General features: G+C 45.1%; 1 protein-coding gene across 1 annotated transcript in view; it reads right to left on the bottom strand.

Moving 5' to 3' along the window:
• Csgalnact1 (chondroitin sulfate N-acetylgalactosaminyltransferase 1) overlaps positions 1-21311 on the bottom strand; it is a 176792-nt gene that overhangs the window by 5844 nt on the left and 149637 nt on the right. The window contains exons 7-8 of the mRNA XM_015499536.2: positions 8998-9176; positions 8035-8129 (exon numbers count right to left, since the gene is read on the bottom strand). Coding sequence (XP_015355022.1) covers positions 8035-8129; positions 8998-9176 — 274 coding nt within the window. The remainder of the gene's footprint in view (positions 1-8034; positions 8130-8997; positions 9177-21311) is intronic.

Raw genomic sequence — 21311 nt, 5'->3', positions numbered from 1 at the left:
ATATATATATATATATGATTTTTTTGAGATCTTTTTTAGATTTGTTTTTAGTTGTAGATGGACACAATACCTTTATTTAATTTATTTATTATCTTTGTGTGGTACTGAGACTCAAACCCAGCACCTCACACGTGCCAGGCAAGCGCTCTACCGTTGAGCCCCAGCCCCAGCCCCTGTTTTTGAGGCCTTCATAGTTGATTTTTATGGTTTACTTTTGCAGGACACATAGGTACTTAAGAGGATAGCAGTCCCCTCCCCAAGCCCAAGAGGCAGCAGGTCCCCTTTTGGGACACGTGACTGTGTTGGCCACTAAATAGAAACAGTAAGTGAATGGGGAGGAGTGGCAGGGACTTGTCCCAACCTGACCACTGGACGGCCACTTCAGCTCAGGCAGCTTCCTTCATTTCTTGGGGCCTCTATTTTCTTTTCGATAAGATGACGGTGTTGAACTAATCACCCCTAAGGATTCTTCTAGCTCTCACATCCAAACCTGTATCTTATCACTGTTAGTCCATCTTCCAGAAGCTTCCCAGAGCCTAAATTATATTTGACAAATGGTTTTTAAAGGGATTCATCACATCTTAAAATTCTTTCCCTTGGAACCCATGAGACCATCTTATTTGTACGAGGACCCACTTGTAGGGGTCGTCCACTCCACTACGAACACGTCACAACTGCCTGAGGGAGAGGGGGACCTAGGGAGGTTCTTGGGCAAAAGCTGCCCCCGTTGGATGTTCTTCCAAACCACCTCAGGACCAAGGGCTGCCCTGAAACACCTCCAGACAACAAGGACATTTTATTAACATCAGCTGGAAAGATTTTTTTTTTGCAAGGCAGGAAATTCTGGAAAAATCTCCACTAGGTCATTTTTTAAAAAACGGGATTTTGCTCCATCCCTGACACCCCAGGTAGAGATTTCTCTTGCAGCTGACGGCTTCATGGCCCCTTTGCTGGCCAAGATGCAGACTGTCCTCTAAGTTTCTGGATAAAAGTGGAGTTGCAGAGAAGAGCCAGTGTCCACACTTCACACATTTGGCTGAGGTCTACGTGGGATTTAGAAGAAAACGCTCCCAATGGGGAAAGCCGTCGGCAGGACTTGGGAAGAACAGGGGAGCTCCCAAGAGGTGGCTGTCCCAGGACCGAGTCCATGTAGTGCCCGACAAGGTGGAGCAAGGTGAAGGGCGCCCTTCACCTGGGGACGGCATGACGGGGACAAGCTGATTTACCACCAGACCAGGGGAGTGAGCTGTAGAAACAGTCATTGAGGTCGGCAAGCCACAGAAAGCCACCAAGTGAGGAGCTCAGTGAAATGCAGCCCTTTGTGGAAACCGACTTGGTTGTGCCCACAGCACATAATTCCAGGGCAAGATGGAGTTCACTCATTAGAGGTTCCCCCACCACAGCGGGCTGCGGCAGGGACTGGAAGGGAGCCCTCAAGAGCAGCCTGGTGGGAGGGAGCGAGTGCTCTCCAACACCAATTACACTCCCAGCAAAAACCCTGTAGTATCTCCCCAAAGCAATCAGAAGAGAATCCACGGGAAACCTCTGTCCCTCCTCTACCTGGCCTCCCCTGCTTCCCCTCCACCTCTCCTCCCTTCTCCCCGGTACACAGTCCTGCTTCCTGCCCCACAAACATGGATGTCTCAGGCATCCAAGGCTTGGAAACTGCAGTCTTCAACCTGCTCACCCTGCCCTGCTCACCCCTGGGCTCTGCTCCTATCCCATTGCTCAGAGCGGCTGTCCTGACCCTCCTGACTAGTGGAACAGAATGGTGGTGCTTCTTACACCTGAGGAGCCATCATTTCTTATTAGGACCAAAACCCAAGGTAGCATCAGATCTTTCTCCAGTACACCTGCCACCCCGTCACACTCCGTGTCGTCACCCTGGTTCATCTTCTCCATAACACGCCTGGCTCTCTGAAATGGTCCGCTGTCACACTCATGCCTCCGTTTGCTGACAGTCGTCACCCACCACCACGGGTGAACCAAAGTCAGGGCCTTGGTCTCATTCAGGGCTATATCTCCAGCACCCAGACACTGTCCAGCACACAGCAGGCACTCCATAGATGCTCCCATGAGTAACAGGGGCACAATCCTAGGGTAGAGACAGTTCCCAGCAGCCAGTGGAAACAGACACACTCCAGGTGGCAGATATTGTCAGCAAGTGACTCAGCAAAGGCCTAGGAAGTCTAGTGGTGATGCCAGAACCCTGTGACCCAATGGAATATTACTCATCCATAAAGAATGAAGTTATGGCATTTGCCAGTAAATGGATGGAAATGGAGGCTACCATGCTAAGTGAAATAAGCCAATCCCCCCAAACCAAAGACCAAATATTCTCTTTGTTATTGCAGATGCTAACACACAATAAGGGGGTGGGAGGAGGGAAGAATATAAGTTTTCATTGGATTAAATAAAGGGAGGGGAGGAGGATGGGAATAGGAAAGACAGGAGAACGAATCAGACATAACTTTCCTAAGTTCATATATGAACACACCCCCAGTGAAACGCCACACCATGTCCAACCACAAGAATACTCCATGCATATATAATATGTCAAAATACATTCTACTGTCATGCATAACTAAAAAGAGGAAAATTAAAGAAAAAAAATCCTGTGATCAACAGATAAAAGTGTCTTCCCCTTCCTGGGACCCACAGCAGAGGGCTTGACTGACTTCTCAAAAACTCTCAGACATATGCATCGATGGTGTCTACTGCCCCAGGGTGGTGGTGGGGAGAGACCCTAACAGTAAACTTCAAAAGAGAAGCCTTTCTTGCATTTCACCATCTGTCTATGCAGCCACCCTCGTTTAACAATGTCTCTCCACGGCTGGCCTCTCATCTCTCCCTGCAGTGCCACCTGTCCCCCCTGAGGGCAGGCTCAGCACCGCAGGCCAACACACCACGCCAGGACGTGGTCAGGCCTGCTCTCCCGCAGGAAGTTCCCAGAGCCGCTGCTCTGTGGGCGATCCACGTGACGGGGTGATTATTTTCTATTAGGACCCAAACACAAAGCAGAAATCAGCATCTCTCCCCAGGCTGGGGAAGGCAGGCGCCCCGCCCCGCAGCTGCACGGGCACCCGCCGGCAGGCAGTGCCTGTCTGGTTTATGGTGCCGCCTTGGACCTCTGCCCACGAAGCAATCTGGACCCAAACATAAAATAAATAACAGATACTCAGGCAGAGTAGCTCCTCCAAATCGAAGAGAGTCTCCCAAGAACCAAAGCTGGTCGCCCAGCCTGGCACTCACCAGGAATGCCTACGGCAGGATGATGGGCATGTGAACCGCTGGGCCCCACACCTGGAAGACCGCGTGCTTGCTGTCGCCATCTTAAGATCCCCAATGCCTTTGGACATGCTCCTGCATTTTCATTTTGCTGCTACTTAGGTAGCAGATTCTTCTCAGTGAGCACGAGACACCCTGAATGGCAGTGGCTTCTAGGACTGGGTTGGATACCCCACCACACATACCCCTTGTGCTGTGTATTCCTTATTATTTGGGGCTCAGGGATCAAATTGCAAAAGATTCCAGGAATGTCCTCGTTTTTGTGGCCTCTGTGTATGGAGGCGGAATGATGTGGCCAAGTTCACTTAGCCTGCGGTAGGCAAGCCCAGAGCAACGCTAGGATTGCTGGGACAATCCCAGTTCCATTGCTGGAGCAATAAGGTATTCTGGAGCCACCACTTTCAAAAAATTCACTTAAGAATGGGCTCCAGTGCCATCTCCTCCCAGGTTTGCACTAACTCCCATTTTCCCACAAGCCTTCTTTAATCAGCATCTGCCCTCCCCCAACCCCTCAAAGAGACTGCCTCTTCCAAGGCCACGTTCTGCCAAGGGATCACCCAGGTTCTCTCAGCTCAGGAACAGGGCTCTTTCCTCTCCTGAAGCACTTTGAGGCCAAATTTTGTGTGCCCTGCCAATGGTACCCTCAACCCAGCGTGGCACTTGAGTTTCTGCTTTTGTCACTCAGCAGCTGTGGGAGTCAGAGCACGTGTCTTAAATTCCCTGAACCTCAAATTCCTCATCTGCAAAGTGAGAATAATCCTTCTAGAGCATCCCATGAGCTGATTTGGGCACAGCATGGACTTGTGAAATGGTGTCCGCTAATTATTTTTGTTAACTCTGTGAGTGTGTATTTCCCTAATAAATAAAAACACACTGCAAGGATGCACTCGATGTGCTGTGCTCAGCAGGCAATTTTTAAAAGCTAAAGTGTGGGTCTGCATAAATCACTTTTTGAAAGGAGTTAGAGAGGTAGGGGTGTAATCTGAGGGAGGGTGGGGATAGGAGCCAGCCTCCTTCCTGTGCTGAACAGAATGGTACAAAGTCCCTGCATTTAAAATTTGGGAGTGGCTGCACAGCGGGCAGAGAAGCGGCATCTGACACTGAGGACATGAGAAATGGTGAGCAGTTGTGCCCTTGGCAGCGCGTCGGCCTGGGTGTTTCTCTTGCTGGTACCAAGTGCCTGATGGCAGGGTTACAGACACACTCTCTGTCATCAGGTTAGAGTCAGTTTGTGGAGGACAATTAATCCCAAGAGGGGGGTCAGGCTTGTAGTGTGCTAGACCCACTAGGACCAGCTCCCAAGGACTGTGCCGTCCCTTTGCAGATCTCTGTTCATGCGACATCACGTTGGTACCCTGAAATAGGCCTCAGTGGGAGTATTTACACATTGGAAATTGGCACACCCCATCATCAGGGCCTTTTCCCCCCTTTTCAGAGAGTGGGTTGTTAAACATTTACCAGCACACCACTGGCTTCATGCCATGAAAGACTTTTTTTTTTTAAAGAAAAAAAAATGGAATTAATCTGTGTTTTTGAAACACATCCCTGGCAGAGGGTGAAGAAAAGACTAGAGAGTAGGGGAGGGTCGGGATCTAAAGATAGAAGTGGTAGGAGGCTCCTGCAGGAACCTAGGCAAGAAGTAGCAAAGCTCGAGCCAAGAAAGTGGAATGTCTCAAGTGAACATTTATTTAAATGATAGTCATTCCTTTCTCAGCAAGGTGTTTCTACAGGAAAGCATCAGCCCGTTTCATCTCGCGGCCGAAAACTCAAAAAATTAAATATTGGTATAAAATCCTGTGATGTCACTTATTACTTATTCCTAATGGCCTGTGCTCAAAGGTGAAGAAACAAGTCGTCTGAGCACACATGCACCCTCATACACTCAGTTCCTCGCTTTTATCTGCAAGCAAAATAGAAAACGACAGTGGCAACAGCCATGAGGAGTAATAACTGACACATTGACAAACGAGGTCATATTTTCAGGGCTGCTGGGAAAGGTTGACTTGTTTGCATAAGTAACTTTCATTACAGCTGCATTCTGGACCTATGTCCCCCCTGGCCTGTGATACCGAGGTATTCCAGGGAAGGCTATCAAGATTTGTTAATGGATGTGCAACCACTTCTTCCTAGACTGAGCCAAAACGTCCCCTCAGGAGGAGGTCTTTCCTAATTTATCTATCTCCAGTCATTACTTTTTATTTTATACCTTCTCACCACCCACACACTCCATCTCCATTATATTGATTTCCCCCAATTTGATGTTTGCCTTGGGGATTTTTGTCAGCAGCCTACTGCTTTCACACTTTGGCTCTTATCCTGAACCTCAGCAAATCCATTTCCAATGCACTGGAGGAAGGAAATCCTGGCCTGAGGCTCAGCTCTGACACTAGCAGCTGGGCAATCTTGGATCAGTCATTCCACCTCTGCAGGAGGAGGAGCCGGGCGAGATCTCTCACAAACACTTAGGAATACAGGGACCTGCTGCAGTCCTTCTGACTCACCTGCGCCAAGCCCTTGGGCAGCAGCAGGTACTTAAGACATGGCATGTCCAGTAAAGAAGGTGACTTAATTTTTATTTTGGTGGATGGGGAACTTTTGGAGTGTCCTGTTTCCTCAGATTAAATAATCACAAATATTAAACTCCAAAATAACAGAGTCATGTGCTCTGGGAGAGGTCAAAATGTTTCTGTAATTAAATGTCAAAGGCTTCAGGATATTTCAGCCCTTCTAGCGGTGGACTCAGGAAATCTGAGCTGTTTCTGTCTTGACCACTGCGTCTGAGGTTCTGGGAGACCAGCTTAACTGTGCTGACTGTAACATCCCTCTGTACCTGCTTCTCTGTTGGAATAATAATACAAGGATAAAACCTTTAAATTGCAAAATGAGCAGAACTCCTTTGCAAGCAAATAAGGTCTTTAAGAGTTTGACCTAACGAATTAATCACATTTGAAACTAAAGGAACTTTTATTCTGATTGGCGGAAATAAAATAAACTCTGCGCCCTACTTTTCCCTTAAACCTTATTAGAAGGTTAAAACTCTTCAGGACAGAAAATGAGAAGTTTGTCTTGATGGGGGGAGATTTCACTTGTAAGCAAATGAGAACTGGCTCTTGGGGAGTAAAAATGTATAGTTTGTATAAAGCATGGTTAAAGGTACTCTACATCAACAGACATACAATGGTGCTAAAGTTTCATGGGGCACTCTCTCTCTTAGTGTGTCTCCTGGCTTGAACCCATGGAAACCACACTAGGACATGGGTGAGAAATCTGTGTCTAGCCTGAAGATCCTCAAAGCTGCCACATTTTGGAAATGATCATACCATCAGCTGCCAGAGGTTAACCGGGGAGGGAGGGAGGGAGGGTGGGTGCAGGGCACAGGATGGGCCTGGAGACAATAGATTTGCTACTTGCAGAAACTAAACACAGAGGTAGTCCTCAAAAGAATTTCACCGCACGCATGTTTTCTATGGAAATTCATTCACTTGCCCTTGCATAGGGGCAGGAGAGACTCTGTCACGTTCATGAACCAGATTTCCTTCCTTCCCCCTCAAGGTTACTCAATGGGAAGAAACTTGCTTTGTCCCAACAGGAGGCGGATCTACATAGGGCAAGGGAGAACAGTACACCCCCTGGTCGGAGCAGCCCAAAGATTCAGCCCCAACTAAAATGCAGCTGAGGACAAGATATCTCACCTCTCTGAAGGGAGGATGAGCAACAGTACAAAAGCCACCCCCTCCACCTCTTTTAGTGGGTTCAATACCAGAGCCAATACTAGTCCAAAAACATGAAATGGAAGATTCTAGAAATAAATATGTTTATTATAGTATATTGTCATAATTATTCTATTACTAATTAATTAATCTCTTACTATGATTTATAAATTAAACTTTATCATAGGTGTGTATATATAGGGGAAAACAGTCTGTGTAGGATCTGGTACTACCCATGGTTTCAGGCATCCACTGGGGGTTTTGGAACATGTCCCATGGATCAGAGGAGACTAAAGCAACAGGAAATGCATTCTTGGAGGGGCAGCCTAGGCTCAGTGGAGATCTTCTTCCTGTTTGCCCCCTGCCCTCACCCCATGCCTGTGCTGCTTTTCTGCTGAAGGGACCAGCAGTCTGTCATGACATCTGGCTTCGAGAGTCACTGGCCCATCACCTGTGTAGCCACGATCTTAGCAGAGAGGTCTCTCCACTCCTCCTTCAAAAGCCACCTTGCCAATGACACCTCTGATGCCAATGTCCACCCAGGCCTGCTGATATGTGGGAACTGTCCTGCCATGAGGAAGATCCAGGACTGGGGACCTGGCTCAGCCCTCGTTCCCCAACGGCTAGCCCTGTGCCCCGTGGTGAGCCGCCTCTTTCCAGTGTCTGTTTTCCACCTGACCAATGGAAACATTAATCTCACCTTTGTCATGTGGCAGGATTTTATAATAATACAGAGAAAGTATGCTTCAGTCACCACGCAATAACACTCGTTCCCCAAAATCATAGAAGAAAACTATGAAGGTGTGAAATTACCCTCCTGTAAGGTACCGTTCCTATTTATTTTCCACTTTTAAATACTGCAAACACTTTCAATCAACAAGGCGCTGGGAGCAAAGGCCAGAACATCTGCTCAACTTAAAAACTACTGAGGGAATCCATCCACAGATCCCCACTAGCCTTTCCTCACGGTCAGGCACCCCTGGTAATGAAAGCCACAAAGCAGCCGCACAAAGGGATCCGTGGGGTAATTACTCACCAGCTGCTGTTCCAGGGGAGGGACAGCATCGTGATGGCCGTAGATTATGCCAGGATTGTACTGGCTGAAAAGGACTGGGTAAAATACCTTCTTCCCTGCAAACCAGAAAACAAGCATTTGCTTAAAGGGACAGATTCATTGACATTCAGCCTCTGGGACATCCTGGATATCTGCACCCACTTTTCTTTTTTCTCTTCTCTCAACTTTAAATAGATCTGACAAGCACAGCCCCAGGTAGACCTGTCAATCAGATGCTCAAACATTTCTGCCCTCCCAGAGCAGGGATAATGTTCAAGATCTCCATAGTCTGTGGCTCTAGCACTGGGTACCCACCAAGGAGGTGGGTATGGAAGAAGAGTCCTGGTTCCCCTGCTTGGCAAATATTAACCCTTTGATGGCTGGATCCAGGGCAGTCTCAAAGGTTGCCAGGGAGCCTGAGTGACAGGGCAGCAGCGGGTAGAGAGCTCAGAGTAGTTGCTCTTTACCAAAGTATAGGAAATACAGGAAATCTTCCCCAAAGTAGGAAGAGTTTCTATATTTTAACAACTAATATGCCATGCCAATAATTCTTAGCTGATTATCATTCCTGCCCAAGCAAAGTCTATTGAAATAATTTTCATAATGTGGGTTCCTTCTGCTCACAGCCCCCTCCCCTGGCCTTGGTATCTGCCCACAGATGCCCTTTTCCCTTTGGATTGGAACAGTCCCTGTCCTCCTCATCACACCTTCCCCTGTGATGGCCACTAAGGCTGACCTCCCAGTAGAACATGGATACGGGGTTACACAAACCAACTCTGGACTGAGTCCCAGAATTATGGTGTCTGCCAGGCCTGCCTTGTGGCACCCAAGAAGAGACCAAACCAGATGACTGTCCCTTTCTGTGTCCCTGGGGTAAAATGAGCCTGGTGAGGCAGGACATCAGAGTGAACTGCAGAGCATGACACCTGGGGGAGAGGGCCACACCTGGCTGTGTGTTCAGCCTGCACGTGTTGAGGAATTCAGAGGTGAAGTAGATGTCCACGTCACAGAAGAACAGCAGGACGTTGCTTCCCTTCCAGAAGCGGGCTCCCACATCCAGTCCCTTTCCCCGGGAAAACTCGCCATTCAGCTGGATGAAGGTGAAGTTCCTGAAGTTGGCGGCTCTAGACGGGAAGATGAAGAGACAATCAGGGACAGACGTTCCCACGCCCAGTTTCTTCCCAGGCTGACAGAATTCCCAGGGGAAAAAACATGGCCAGGACCATCCACCTCTTGCCCTGTTTCTTCTGTAAGCTGAAGGGTGCAGGGAGGGACCACCCAGGCAGGTACAGACTCAGTGGAACCCTTGGGATGGAGAGGACCAAGAACACGTAGCAAACTTTTGACTTGATTTTTTTCCTCCTCTTGTGTGTCTGGCAATTTCCCCACGTTGAAAACTGTGCTGTCATCACTACTGACGATTTTTTTGTGAAGGAGAAAGCCTGAACCAGCAAAACTACAAACACACCCCATGGGAAATCTCCATGCTTCCTCAGTCACCCAAATGAATCTACTGAGCCAAGGAAATTAAATTACCATGGAATGGGCCTCTCCTGGCATCTTCTCATCTGCATTTAAATCCAGGAGCTAGGCAAAAAAAATATTCTCGATGTGTATCTGTCCCCAAACGGACTGAAACTTGGATTCCTTCCCCACCCTCAGGTAAAGCAGTAGAGGATGGCGGAAAACAATCCCAGCTTGGAGCCAGAAGACTGGGACGGCCTCAGACCTCCGGCACATGAGCTCTGAGAGGCAGGCAAGCCCATTAATCTTCCTGAACCTCGGTTGCCTCATCTGCAAAGTGGGAATAATAACACCTCCCTTGACTGTCTCACAGAGTTATTAGTTATCAGATAAATTAGTTATCAGATAGCACAAGGCACTCTGGAAGCAGCGCTGTCATTAGCTCCCGAGGATTCCCAGGCCCAGGGTGGGGAAGCCAAGATGGTTCTTCAGTTTGCTGTTCTTATCCAGGCACAGGAGAACCTTTGGAAGAGGCATATGTCGAGCAAAACAGAATTCACCATTCAGCGTAAAGCAGGACAGGGACTGCCTCCCTCCAGGAAGGAGGGGCCCACCTTCCAGTTCCTGTGTGTGCAGGGCCTGGCATTTGGCGGGTCCCCCTCTTCTTGCCAACACCACCCTTCTTTCATAGTGGATTCCCCTTCCCCAACTCCTCACCCTCCCTCCCAGGCCCACCATTCCCCAATTTCTCTCTAATTTTGACAGAGTTAAAAGGTATGGAAGCCAAGTTCCATTTTTTAAAAAAAGTCTCTATTCGAAGTCACTCTCTTGGTTAAAGGTCAACACAAATACAGAGTCATAAGCGCTTCCGATGCTAAGTTGTACTCATATCTGGTCATCTTATCAGTGAAACCAGTTCTGCTTTTCCTTCTTGGAGTTACCATCTTCTTTCAGATCTGAGCGGGCTTGGATTTTTATCTGAGGAATCTGTGGGCCCAGCCTTGTCTGAGTCTGATGCCAGACACGGCATTTAAGATTGCGATCAGGGCAGAAGGCCTCATGGTGGAAAAAGCCCTCCTCCGTGAGTCAGGAAACCTGGAGCCGTGCCTGGTTCCCACCTGACGTTCAACAGACATCTGTGAATAAACGTGTGGGTATATAAATGGTTCTGAGCCCTGATCTGCCTCTAATTTATTAAAGGCCAGTCACTTCGTCTTTCTTTCCTCAGTTTCCTTATTACAAAATCCAGCAGGTGCAGAGCTGAAAGGTCCCTTTAGCCTCCAAGTTTTCTTTTTCCTTAATTCTGCATTCAGTTCAGCCCTGCTCTACATTTGAGGGACTCTCCTCCTCTTAGAACTTTATATGTAACCTTTGATCTGGATACGGGACCTCAGTCCATATTTTCTGTGAGTAGCACCGTAGTTGGGCTCCACAGCCTTCTCAGTATTAGGTCTAGTACTGTTAAGGACAGAGCCACATCCCTGTCTCCAAACACACACGGGTGATGTGAAGGCCTGGCAGCCAGCTTCATGTCTGCTGGGGTTTCTACAACCCTAGCTTCCAGAAGTCAGCACAACCAACTTCCAGGGAAGACTGGATTTTCATCTGTTCATCTAAGAGAGTGTCCAGCCTGGGGCCTGTCTTGCTTTAGCATCCTGTAATAGGTCTTTTTTTTTTTTTTTCATTTGTTTCTAAGTTTATGCTCTTTGGAACTTCTGCTCCCTTAATGTCAGGGAGGTCTGGTAGCTAATCTGCAGAGCAGAGAACACTGACATTTTCAAACACAATGAATGAGCTCATAATTCAAATACCTCCTCCAGGAGCATTTATAGAATCTGTCACAAGAGATTTCAAATACAAAGAATGCATTTTATTTGAATGATAGCAAGCAACTTTTGCAAAGGCAAGAGGCATGTTGCTCCTTCATATGCTGCATTAGCCCCGTGTGGAGGCGCACACCTGTAATCCCAGCGACTTGAGAAGCTAAGGTAGGAGGATCGCAAGTTCGAGGCCAGCCTTAGCAACTCAGTGAGGCCCTAAACAACTTATTGAGACCCTGTCTCAGAATAAAACAAATAAATAAATGAAAGGGTTGTGATTATAGCTTAGTGGCAAAGCACCCCTGGGTTCAATCCCTGATATCAACCAATCAATCAATAAATAATTTTTATCAGTTAATCAATCAATAAATAAGCTGCATTAAAAGAACCACAGCATCAGGATTTCCCTCCCTAAACAGTCTACAGTCCATGTGTACCGATGTGTCACATATTTGGGGGAAGTTAAATCACATTAAACAATGAAGACGACAAGGCAGCATTTGAAAATGAGCTCACAGTGCTAAAGATAAAACCGCCCCGTGGGTGACAGAGAGGCAAATGAACAGTGGACGGCTGAGTGCCACCAAGTTCAAACAGAGACTGGTGACCTGGTGTATATGCTCACCCAACCCATAAATTAATATGGCTTCTTCTGCACAAAAGTTCCCCAAACTCTGGCTCGAGCTGCTGCTAATAAACGCTGCTCTCTACTCTCTGCTCCATGGAATAGAACCTGGACTTGTAGGACAATCACAATAACAGTGACTGGGAAAGGGGAGGGAGAATTCATGGCACCTAAGATTTGAATGACCTTAATTTGGAAGAACTTTTTTTTTTCTTTTTTTTTTTAACATCAACCTCTGTGCTTCAATCTACTGCTTCCAGAGAAAGAGAATTCAGGGAAGTGGGTGCTGGGGAGCACTTGCTCTGGCCCAACCAAAAGGCACTTTGCTTCCTTTCTGTCCAGTCCATCTCTCTATGAGGATGAGACAATCCGTGTTATTTTCGTGGCACGGCCCATTCCGAATGTGCATTTTAATCCACTCTCTGGAGCACACATGGCTGCAGCTCCCTCCATCAGGACAGATATGAAATGTGACAGCCCCAGGACAGGCCCCCTCTGTCCCATGAATTGTTTCCCCAGGGACTTGTGAGGTCAGTGTGCACATGGCACTGACAACCTCTGCCCATCCCCTGTGCCCGCAGCGCTCTGTGCTCTGCGGCTCTGCTCTGCTCCCTCAACCACCCCATGCAATGTGGCAGGACGCAGAGTGCCACATGATTGCTGGCCTGGCAGCCTGGATCCATGCTGGCCCCTGTCTGAAGCCCTGACAACTCACCAAGCCCTGACTGGGAGGCCGGATGAAAGCGTACACAGGAGGCAGGGTGGGGACAGAGTCATCGCTGGCGTGGGAAGCACTGCAAGCCAGTCACAGGTGCTGGAAAGGCCCCTGAGTGCTAGCTCCGTGTGAGCCACACGACTGTCAGGCTATCCAGGCCTCTAGGCCTGACTGGGGATAATGGCATGAGTTTCCCTTGTGCTTCCTCAACCCATGCTGCTTTTAACTAGCCAATAACCTGCAGGAGCCCCTCCTTGCCACTGGGCCAGGCCCCTGATATTTATTAAACACTCTTGAAGAAAGAGGGCTGAGCTGGAAACAGAAGGAGAATAATCAGAGCAGCTCAACTTCCTTTCTTTCCCAGAGCAGAGAGATAAATATATCCTCAAGCCTTCTGGCCTGGAAGTGGGACCCCTCCTCAAACTTAGCTCCAATTGTAGGCCTCTGAGACACAGCTGCAACGGGATGGAGAGGAGGTGGCTCCTGCCAATCAGCGGGGCCTGTGATCTTCATCTAGACACGCTGCTCATCAGGTGGGGGACTGCCTCTCTAGACCAGAGCGCTCCCTGCTCAGCAGGGTATTAACAGGCATGCCAAAGCAGTGACACATTTCAGCTCAAAACACTGATTTTCCCAAGCAAGTGTGGTGGAGTGGGTTTGGGGATGAGCACAACACAGACATGAGGCTACACTCCCAGTGCAGACCGTCATGGTTCAGAGGCAGGCACTGTACCATGGTCTTCTGTTCCCCCAACCACAGGGACCAGTCAGGAGTAGATAGAGGCTTACCATAGACCAGTTGCCAAGGAGTGGGCATGGCTGGGCCTCCTGTCCTTGCTCCGTGTTCCCTCCCCCCAACAGGCTTTTTCACCCACTCCCGTGACAATCACACTCATCTCCAAGGCTCACATCAGGAGTCACCACTTCTCAGACCTCACTGCAAACTGAAGTGCCCTCTCCCGGCCCCCAGGCCTTTTGCCTCTGCCTCCCCCTCATGTCTTGCTGCCTTCTTGTGCCTTTGCTTGTAGGAGAACGTCTGGGATGCTCTCAACTCCAAACCCTTCCAGGGCACCAACGGCCTCACTTCCTTTTTTCCCTATCTTCAGAGATTACCCAGCACCATGTAGTTGACGGCACACACAGGGACACGGGGGATGATCCATTAACACTGGGGGAACAAAGAGATGAGCACGAGGAAAATACCAAGGCACATTTCCGATCTGTCTGGAAGGAGGTGCCTACCTCTTCCCAGGAAAGTGCACACAACTCAGGGGGCCACCAGAGTCCCCTACGTTTTGTACAAGCCCACAATCCACATCAGAAAGATGCTGTGGTCAATGGCTTCTGCAGGACAGGCCCAAACCCTAGCTCTAAGAAGATGGCAAATATGGAAATAACAGAAAAACAGAGCTGAGAAAGCTAAGATGCCATTTGGTTCCAAATATTTAAATTTACTCATAAAGAAATGTCATATTGAGTGACATGCCTATGACAGTTATGGCCTAATGAGAAATGGGCATCTATCATGGTGGACACTACCTTTTATATTATGTAATTTTTCTATTATGAATCTGTGTACAGAGTTTTAAAAGACCTCATGACTTGCTCATAATTATTTCTTCTTTTCTTCTTGAATTACATTATTAACGGATGCAACTCTTGAATGTCCCACGCAATTCCTTTCTTTAATATAATAAAATCTCGTGTGTGGGGACTCCTTGGTTACAGTCATTTTTATGCAGGTTATAATGACCTGAGAAAGCTACTGTTTCTACTGGAGATTTAATTTCCCTAATTGACTTGCATTTCCCAGAATTGCTGGGTTAAAAATGATAAAAGATCTTGCTGTCTAATATGATTTACTCAAATACATACTTTTTCCCACAACTGCAAGGAAACTGTCTTAATGTGACAACTTCCCAAAATAGCCCTTAAAATAAAAATAAAAGGCAAATTTTTTAAATGTGCATAGAAACAAGTATTATGTCCAATGTATAATTTTTAATTTTAAATCTTGTAGCTCTAAACATCAAAATGTTTTATGAACTCTACCTACTGAAGACACTTGAATATAGTGAAGAATTTAAAACCAAACATGTTATCACCCAGTTTTTCACAGTAAGCACTTTTGGCAATTAGAATTCCCTAGATCCTGAGCTCATGCATGCCAGTCTTAGCAGGCTTCTTTAGGGAACTCATGTTCGCCTTTCCACTGGCTCTAAAATTTCACAGGCAAATAGGCCACAGTCCATTAGGAAGAGCAAGTGAATGTGCCTGAACCTCATAGTGGCTGCAGTGCAGGCTGCAGCTAATTAGATTCGCCTTCTTTCAGGCCAAATGCTGCCTTTTCTTTTTCACCATATGCATATAATTTTTTGTTTATTTTGTTTGGAATGGGGAAAGCAAAACCAGCTTCGGCAGGTGCCAAACAAATTTGCTGATGCCCAGAAAAATAACAAGATTCAAAGGTCTGATAGGAGACCTCTGCCATGGAGTTTTCTTTGAAAAATGGAGGGTGAAGGCAACACCAACCTTCGTGCTTCTGCTCCAGGGTGCGGGGAGCAATTGTGAACAGGAGAGAGTGAAGCTTTCTTTCCAATCAGTCGGATTCACCCCCTTCCACGAGGGGCAGTCTCATTGAAGGTGTGGGACAACAATCTCACAGAACCCAGGCTGTAACCTCAGGCTGCAATCTCCAGGAGGACACAATCTTTCATCTCTGCTTCTGGGGCCCTTGAGGGGACCTCAGCTCCTGCAGACACAGTTCCCAGATCTGCAGCCTCTCTTGTGCTTTGCAAGATGTGGATATACAATTCCTCTCTCCTTTCTTGGAGTCTGCCCTGATGATGCAGGCTTCCCTGCCCTGCACATCACCGTATGTATACCTGAGCCTGGGTCTTTCCTTGAGCTGCCCAGCACAGCATCTGGCACCCACCGGGCACCATGCTCTTTCCTTTCTGTCCTTATCAGCTGCTGTCCAGCAATATATCCCATTCCATTTTGCAGAGTACAGGAGCGCCTAGCTCTGCTGGGGCATGTAAGGAGTACCAGGGAAGATCGTTCTCTTGGACAGAGCTTGGGAGGGATGGATGCACATGGAGGAGTGAGAGAGGAAGGAGACACCATCTAGACGGCCAGATCAACTGAATGAACTCTGGCAATCAGCTGTGTGAACAGTGTCACAGTCAGATCCTTCTCACATCCAGCACAGAAGGAATAAGAGTCACTGTCTGATCAGAAACCATGTATCTATGTATGTGTGCACACGTGTGTATGTGTGTATGCATGTGAACATTTTATGTATATATTTTATTGAGATGAAATTCAAATGATATGATAATGAACCATTTTCAAGTGTGCAAACTCAGAGACATTCATTACATGTTGTACAACCTCCCAAATGTTCCAACACGTTATCACCCCAAAAGGAAAGCCCATACCCGTTAAGCAGTCATTTTCCCTTACCCTGCATCTCCAGTCCCTACAGCTAATACTCTCCTTTCTATTCCTGTGATGATATTTCACATAAATGGAACCATACATTATTGACCTTTTGTGTTTGGCTTCTTTCATTGACTATAATGGTTTTGAGGTTGAGCCACACTGAAGCACGGATCAGCATTTCACTCCTTTTATGGCTGGATAATATTCCATTGTATGGATCTACCACTGTTTTATCCATTCATCAGATGATGGACACGTGTGTTGTTTCTGCCTTTTGCATACTGTGATTAATGCTGCTGTGAATATTCATGTGCAGTTATTTGTTTGAATATCTTTTTTCAATTAATTTGGGCATTAATTGTATCTGGAAATGGAACTGCGGGGTCAGATGATAATTCTGTTTAACCATTTAAAGTACTGACAAATCATTTCCCAAAGTACATTTATATTCCTACCAGCAATGGACAAGAGTTCTAATTCTTCTACCTCTTTAGCGACTCTTGTGATTGTCTGGGTTTTGGATTTTAGATATCCTAGAGAGTATGATTTACACTGTGACTTGACTTGCATTCCTCTAATGACAAATGATGGTCACCAGCTTCTCACATGCTTCCTGGCCATTTGGATAAATGTCCACTCAAATCTTTTGTGCATTGTTAAAATTGGGTCATTTGACTCTTAACTGTTGAATTATAAATGTTCTCTCTTATATACTGAATATTAGACCCTTATCAGATTATGATTTGCAAACATTTTCAAATAACACTATTGATACTGTTTTTTCACTTGCATAGTTGCACAAAAGTTTTTAATTTTGATAAAGTTCAATATATCTACTTGTATTTTTACTTGTTTCGGTTCTGTAGATGTCATATCTATGAGAAAAGTGCCTAAAGTGATGAATATTTATACCTGTGCTTTCTTCTAAGAGTTTTACAGATATAGCTTCTTACATTTAGAAATATAATTATTATCCGAATTTAACTTTCAAGTTGTTTATTGCTACTGTATAGAAATACAATCAACTTTTTAATGCCCATCCTGTACATACAACATTGTTGATATTATTAGCTCTAACACATTTTTATGGATTTCTTATAATTTTCTGTATTAGAGAGAGATCATGTACTGTGTGAATAGAGAGAATTTTACTTCTCCCTTTTTGGTCTAAATGTCTTTCTTTTTCTTCCCCAGTTGTTCTGGCTAAACCTTCCAGTAAAACGTTGAACATTAATGAAAGCAGATGTCTTTCCTGGTTTCTGATCTCATACAGAAAGCTTTCAGTTTTTCATTGATGAAACTTTTATAGACAAATGTTTTTTTCCATCCCTTTAACAGGTGGGAGAAATTCTCTTTATCATGAAAGAGTGTTAGACTTCCATCAAGTGGTTTTGCCATGTGTACTGAGACAGCCACATAGTTTTTGTCCTTTAGTTTATTTTTATGGAAATCCATCCATTGACATGGATTTTTTTTTTTTAACACAGTAAGCCAATCTCATGTTAGTGGGATAAACTCACTTGGTCATTGCATATAATCCTCTTCGTACATTGCTAAATTCAGTTTGCTAGTATTTTAATTAGAATTTTTACATTTTTATTCACAAAGGATATTGGCTTATAGTTTTCATTTCTTGGGAAGTCTTTGACTGGTTAGGGTTTCAGGATAATTCATGCCTCATAGAATATGTTGGGAAGTGTTCTATATTTTTTTAAAGAGCTTGTGGAGAATTGATGTTAATTCTTTAAACAGTTGGTAGAAATCAGCAGTAAAATAATTTGGACCTTTCTTTTTTTGTAGAAATTTTTAAATTAAATCAATTCATTTACTTGTTACAGGTATAGTCAGGTTCTCTCTCTCTCTCTCTCTTTTCCTTGAAAATATGCTTAATTTCACTCAATAGTACACAAGATCCCATTTCCTTCTTCTGGGCTGCTATTGTATTCAAAATTTCATCTTAATTCATTATGTGTCCTTCAATATAAATTATATCATTTTTTACTTTATGAAATAAATGATTTAAATCTTTTCAATCAGCAGAAAAAGAGATACAAAGAAAAAAGACGTTCTATGGCCTTCTATGTTTACCCCGTGGTGACTGACAGTGGCATTCTTTAGTAATTCATGTGGATTTGAATTACTGCCCGTGTCTTTTATTTCAGCCCCAACGACTCTTCTTGGTATTTCTTACAAGGCATGTTCACGAGTGATAGTGTCTAGTTTTTGTTTATGTAGGAATGTCTTAATTTCTCCTTTATGTTTTGAAGGGTGGTTCTTTCTAGTAATGAAAGAATTATTGTATGACAGTTTTTTCCTTCGGGTCTTTGGATATGCCACCCCACCTCTGGCTGGAGACATGGTGTCTCCATATCTTCACCGAAATTAACTACTGGTCTGTCTTATCAAGGATCCCTGGTGTGGCCAGTTGCTTCTCTCTTGCTTTCAAGATGCTTTTCCTTTCTGACCTTTCAATAGTTTGATGATGATATGTCCAGTGTGGATTTCTTTGAGTTTATTCGATTTGGAGTTTGTCATGGTTCTCGGATGTATAAAGTAATGCTTTTCATCAATTTTGAAAAAAACATTGGCCATTATTCCTTCAAATATTTGTATGATTTTTTCCCTCTGATTTCCGTGCTTATAGTATCCCATAAGTTTCTGAGATCTGTTCATTTTCTTCATTCTTTTTTCTTTCTGTTTTTCTAGACTGGGCCATCTCATTTGACTTATCTTAATGTTATTGATTTTTTCCTTCTGTTTCTTTAAAACTGCAGTTGAGCACCACCCTGCTTAGTGAATTTTTCATTTTATTTATGGCACTTTTCAAAACCCTGGTGGCATCTCATTCCTCAGCTTTACATTTTTGGTTAGTCTGTAGTCCACCACCTTGGGCAGCCACAAAATTAAACACAGTGTTTACAAACACCCCTCACTGTCCACCTGAGAAAAGGCATTTTGTGCTGGAACATTTCTGAGTGAGTCCAGTAAAGACCACCTTGTGAGTGGGGCCTTCCAGGGAGCCCCAAACAGTTCAGATGATGCCGGTTCTCTAGCTGATACTTTAAGGACTCTCCAGCCCCATCTGGACCCCTGCTTCCTGTGCTTGTGGTCTATTGGATTTCAAGGTCACCACAGAACTGGAGGAAGGGGATGGGAATGGGGCAATGGAAAGGACCACACAGCTCCCTTTCACCCTGAAATTCAGCCATCTTTCTTGGATAAGCGCTCTCCAGATTGCTGCAAGCTTCAGTTAATTTGCAAAGTTCTGAAAAAGTAGATTTTGACTACTTTTATAAAAACCCATTCAACGTTGCTGTTTATGGAGGAGCATGTTTGTGGAGAGCTTCACTTCTCCATTCTCTGCCAATTCACCCTTCTTCTTTTAACTGCTCTTTTATAATTCATTGCATAAACTTAATATGCTTGCCNATATATATATAATCATTTATACCTCTTTATTGATATCCCCTATTTGGTGAGAAAAGGTGCTCTTTTCTTTAGTTCTTTAATGTGATTTCTGTTACTTCTTGGAACACATTTTGTGCATCTGATTGAAAGTATGAAAGTAAGTACAACCCCCCAGCTTTCTCAGGGACAATTCCTAATGACTGATTTTTTCCCCCTGTGCACATGCCCTAGTTTCTTGTATCTCTATATGCCTCATAATTTATGTTAAAAACTGGACAGTTTAAGTATAATATAGGGGCGACCCTGGCAATCAGAATCTTCCCCTTCCCCCAGGTTTTCTGTTGTTTGTTTGATTAGTGAGTTTCCTGAACTAATTCTATGATTGGACAAAATGTTCCTTCAATGCTCAGAGCCAACAATTCTCCCAATCTTTGCTGATAAACTCGGTGTACATCTTCAGATTCAGCTCTGTCTGCACAGAGCCCCAAGTTCAGCCCCAAGTGAAAGCCTGGGACCTGCTCAGGTCTTTCTGAAGCATAATCCAAAATTCAGAAATGGGGTTGGCACTTTTCAAAACCCTGGTGGCATCTCATTCCTCAGCTTTACATTTTTGGTTAGTCTGTAGTCCACCACCTTGGGCAGCCACAAAATTAAACACAGTGTTTACAAACACCCCTCACTGTCCACCTGAGAAAAGGCATTTTGTGCTGGAACATTTCTGAGTGAGTCCAGTAAAGACCACCTTGTGAGTGGGGCCTTCCAGGGAGCCCCAAACAGTTCAGATGATGCCGGTTCTCTAGCTGATACTTTAAGGACTCTCCAGCCCCATCTGGACCCCTGCTTCCTGTGCTTGTGGTCTATTGGATTTCAAGGTCACCACAGAACTGGAGGAAGGGGATGGGAATGGGGCAATGGAAAGGACCACACAGCTCCCTTTCACCCTGAAATTCAGCCATCTTTCTTGGATAAGCGCTCTCCAGATTGCTGCAAGCTTCAGTTAATTTGCAAAGTTCTGAAAAAGTAGATTTTGACTACTTTTATAAAAACCCATTCAACGTTGCTGTTTATGGAGGAGCATGTTTGTGGAGAGCTTCACTTCTCCATTCTCTGCCAATTCACCCTTCTTCTTTTAACTGCTCTTTTATAATTCATTGCATAAACTTAATATGCTTGCCTTTTTTTGGTACTTTATTTTACCAAATTTTTATTTGGAAAAATTCTAAACCTTCAGAAAAGTTTCAAGAATATTATAATTAATACCCACTTCCCCTTCCCCTAGATTGACCAAGGGTTCACATTTCACATTTGCTTGCTTTCCTTCTGAACTCTTTGAGAGTTAGTTACAGATACCATGATGACTTCATCTTCAAAGACACATACCTTCCAAGACCCAGGATGCTCTCCTTTATAACATTCTAAAAATATAATAATCACACTTGGAAGATTTAACATTGCCACAATTCTATGATATATATGTCATGCTCAGGTCCTTCAAAGAACAACTGGGAATGCAGGCAGAGATCCATAGAGCTGCTACACCAGGCAGAATCATGTCTGGCACCTTCCGGCAGAGCCAGGAGAGCTGACCACAGGCCTGAGATGGTGCCTGAATCCATGCTAACCCCTGCCTGTTTCTCAGAGCCCAGGACTCTGTCTGCTTAGGAGAGATGCACTGTGCAGCTCGTTTCATTTTAGTAGATGATTCTTACCTAAACATTCACTGTTTTAAAAAAACTTCTTAAAAATGATACTGCTCAAATTTTAGTGAGAAAAAAGAAAAAAC

The sequence above is a fragment of the Marmota marmota genome, unplaced genomic scaffold (genome assembly GCF_001458135.2).
Source record: "Marmota marmota marmota unplaced genomic scaffold, marMar, whole genome shotgun sequence".
In the NCBI taxonomy this organism is placed as follows: domain Eukaryota; kingdom Metazoa; phylum Chordata; class Mammalia; order Rodentia; family Sciuridae; genus Marmota; species Marmota marmota.
This window is presented reverse-complemented; position numbering and strand designations above follow the sequence as displayed.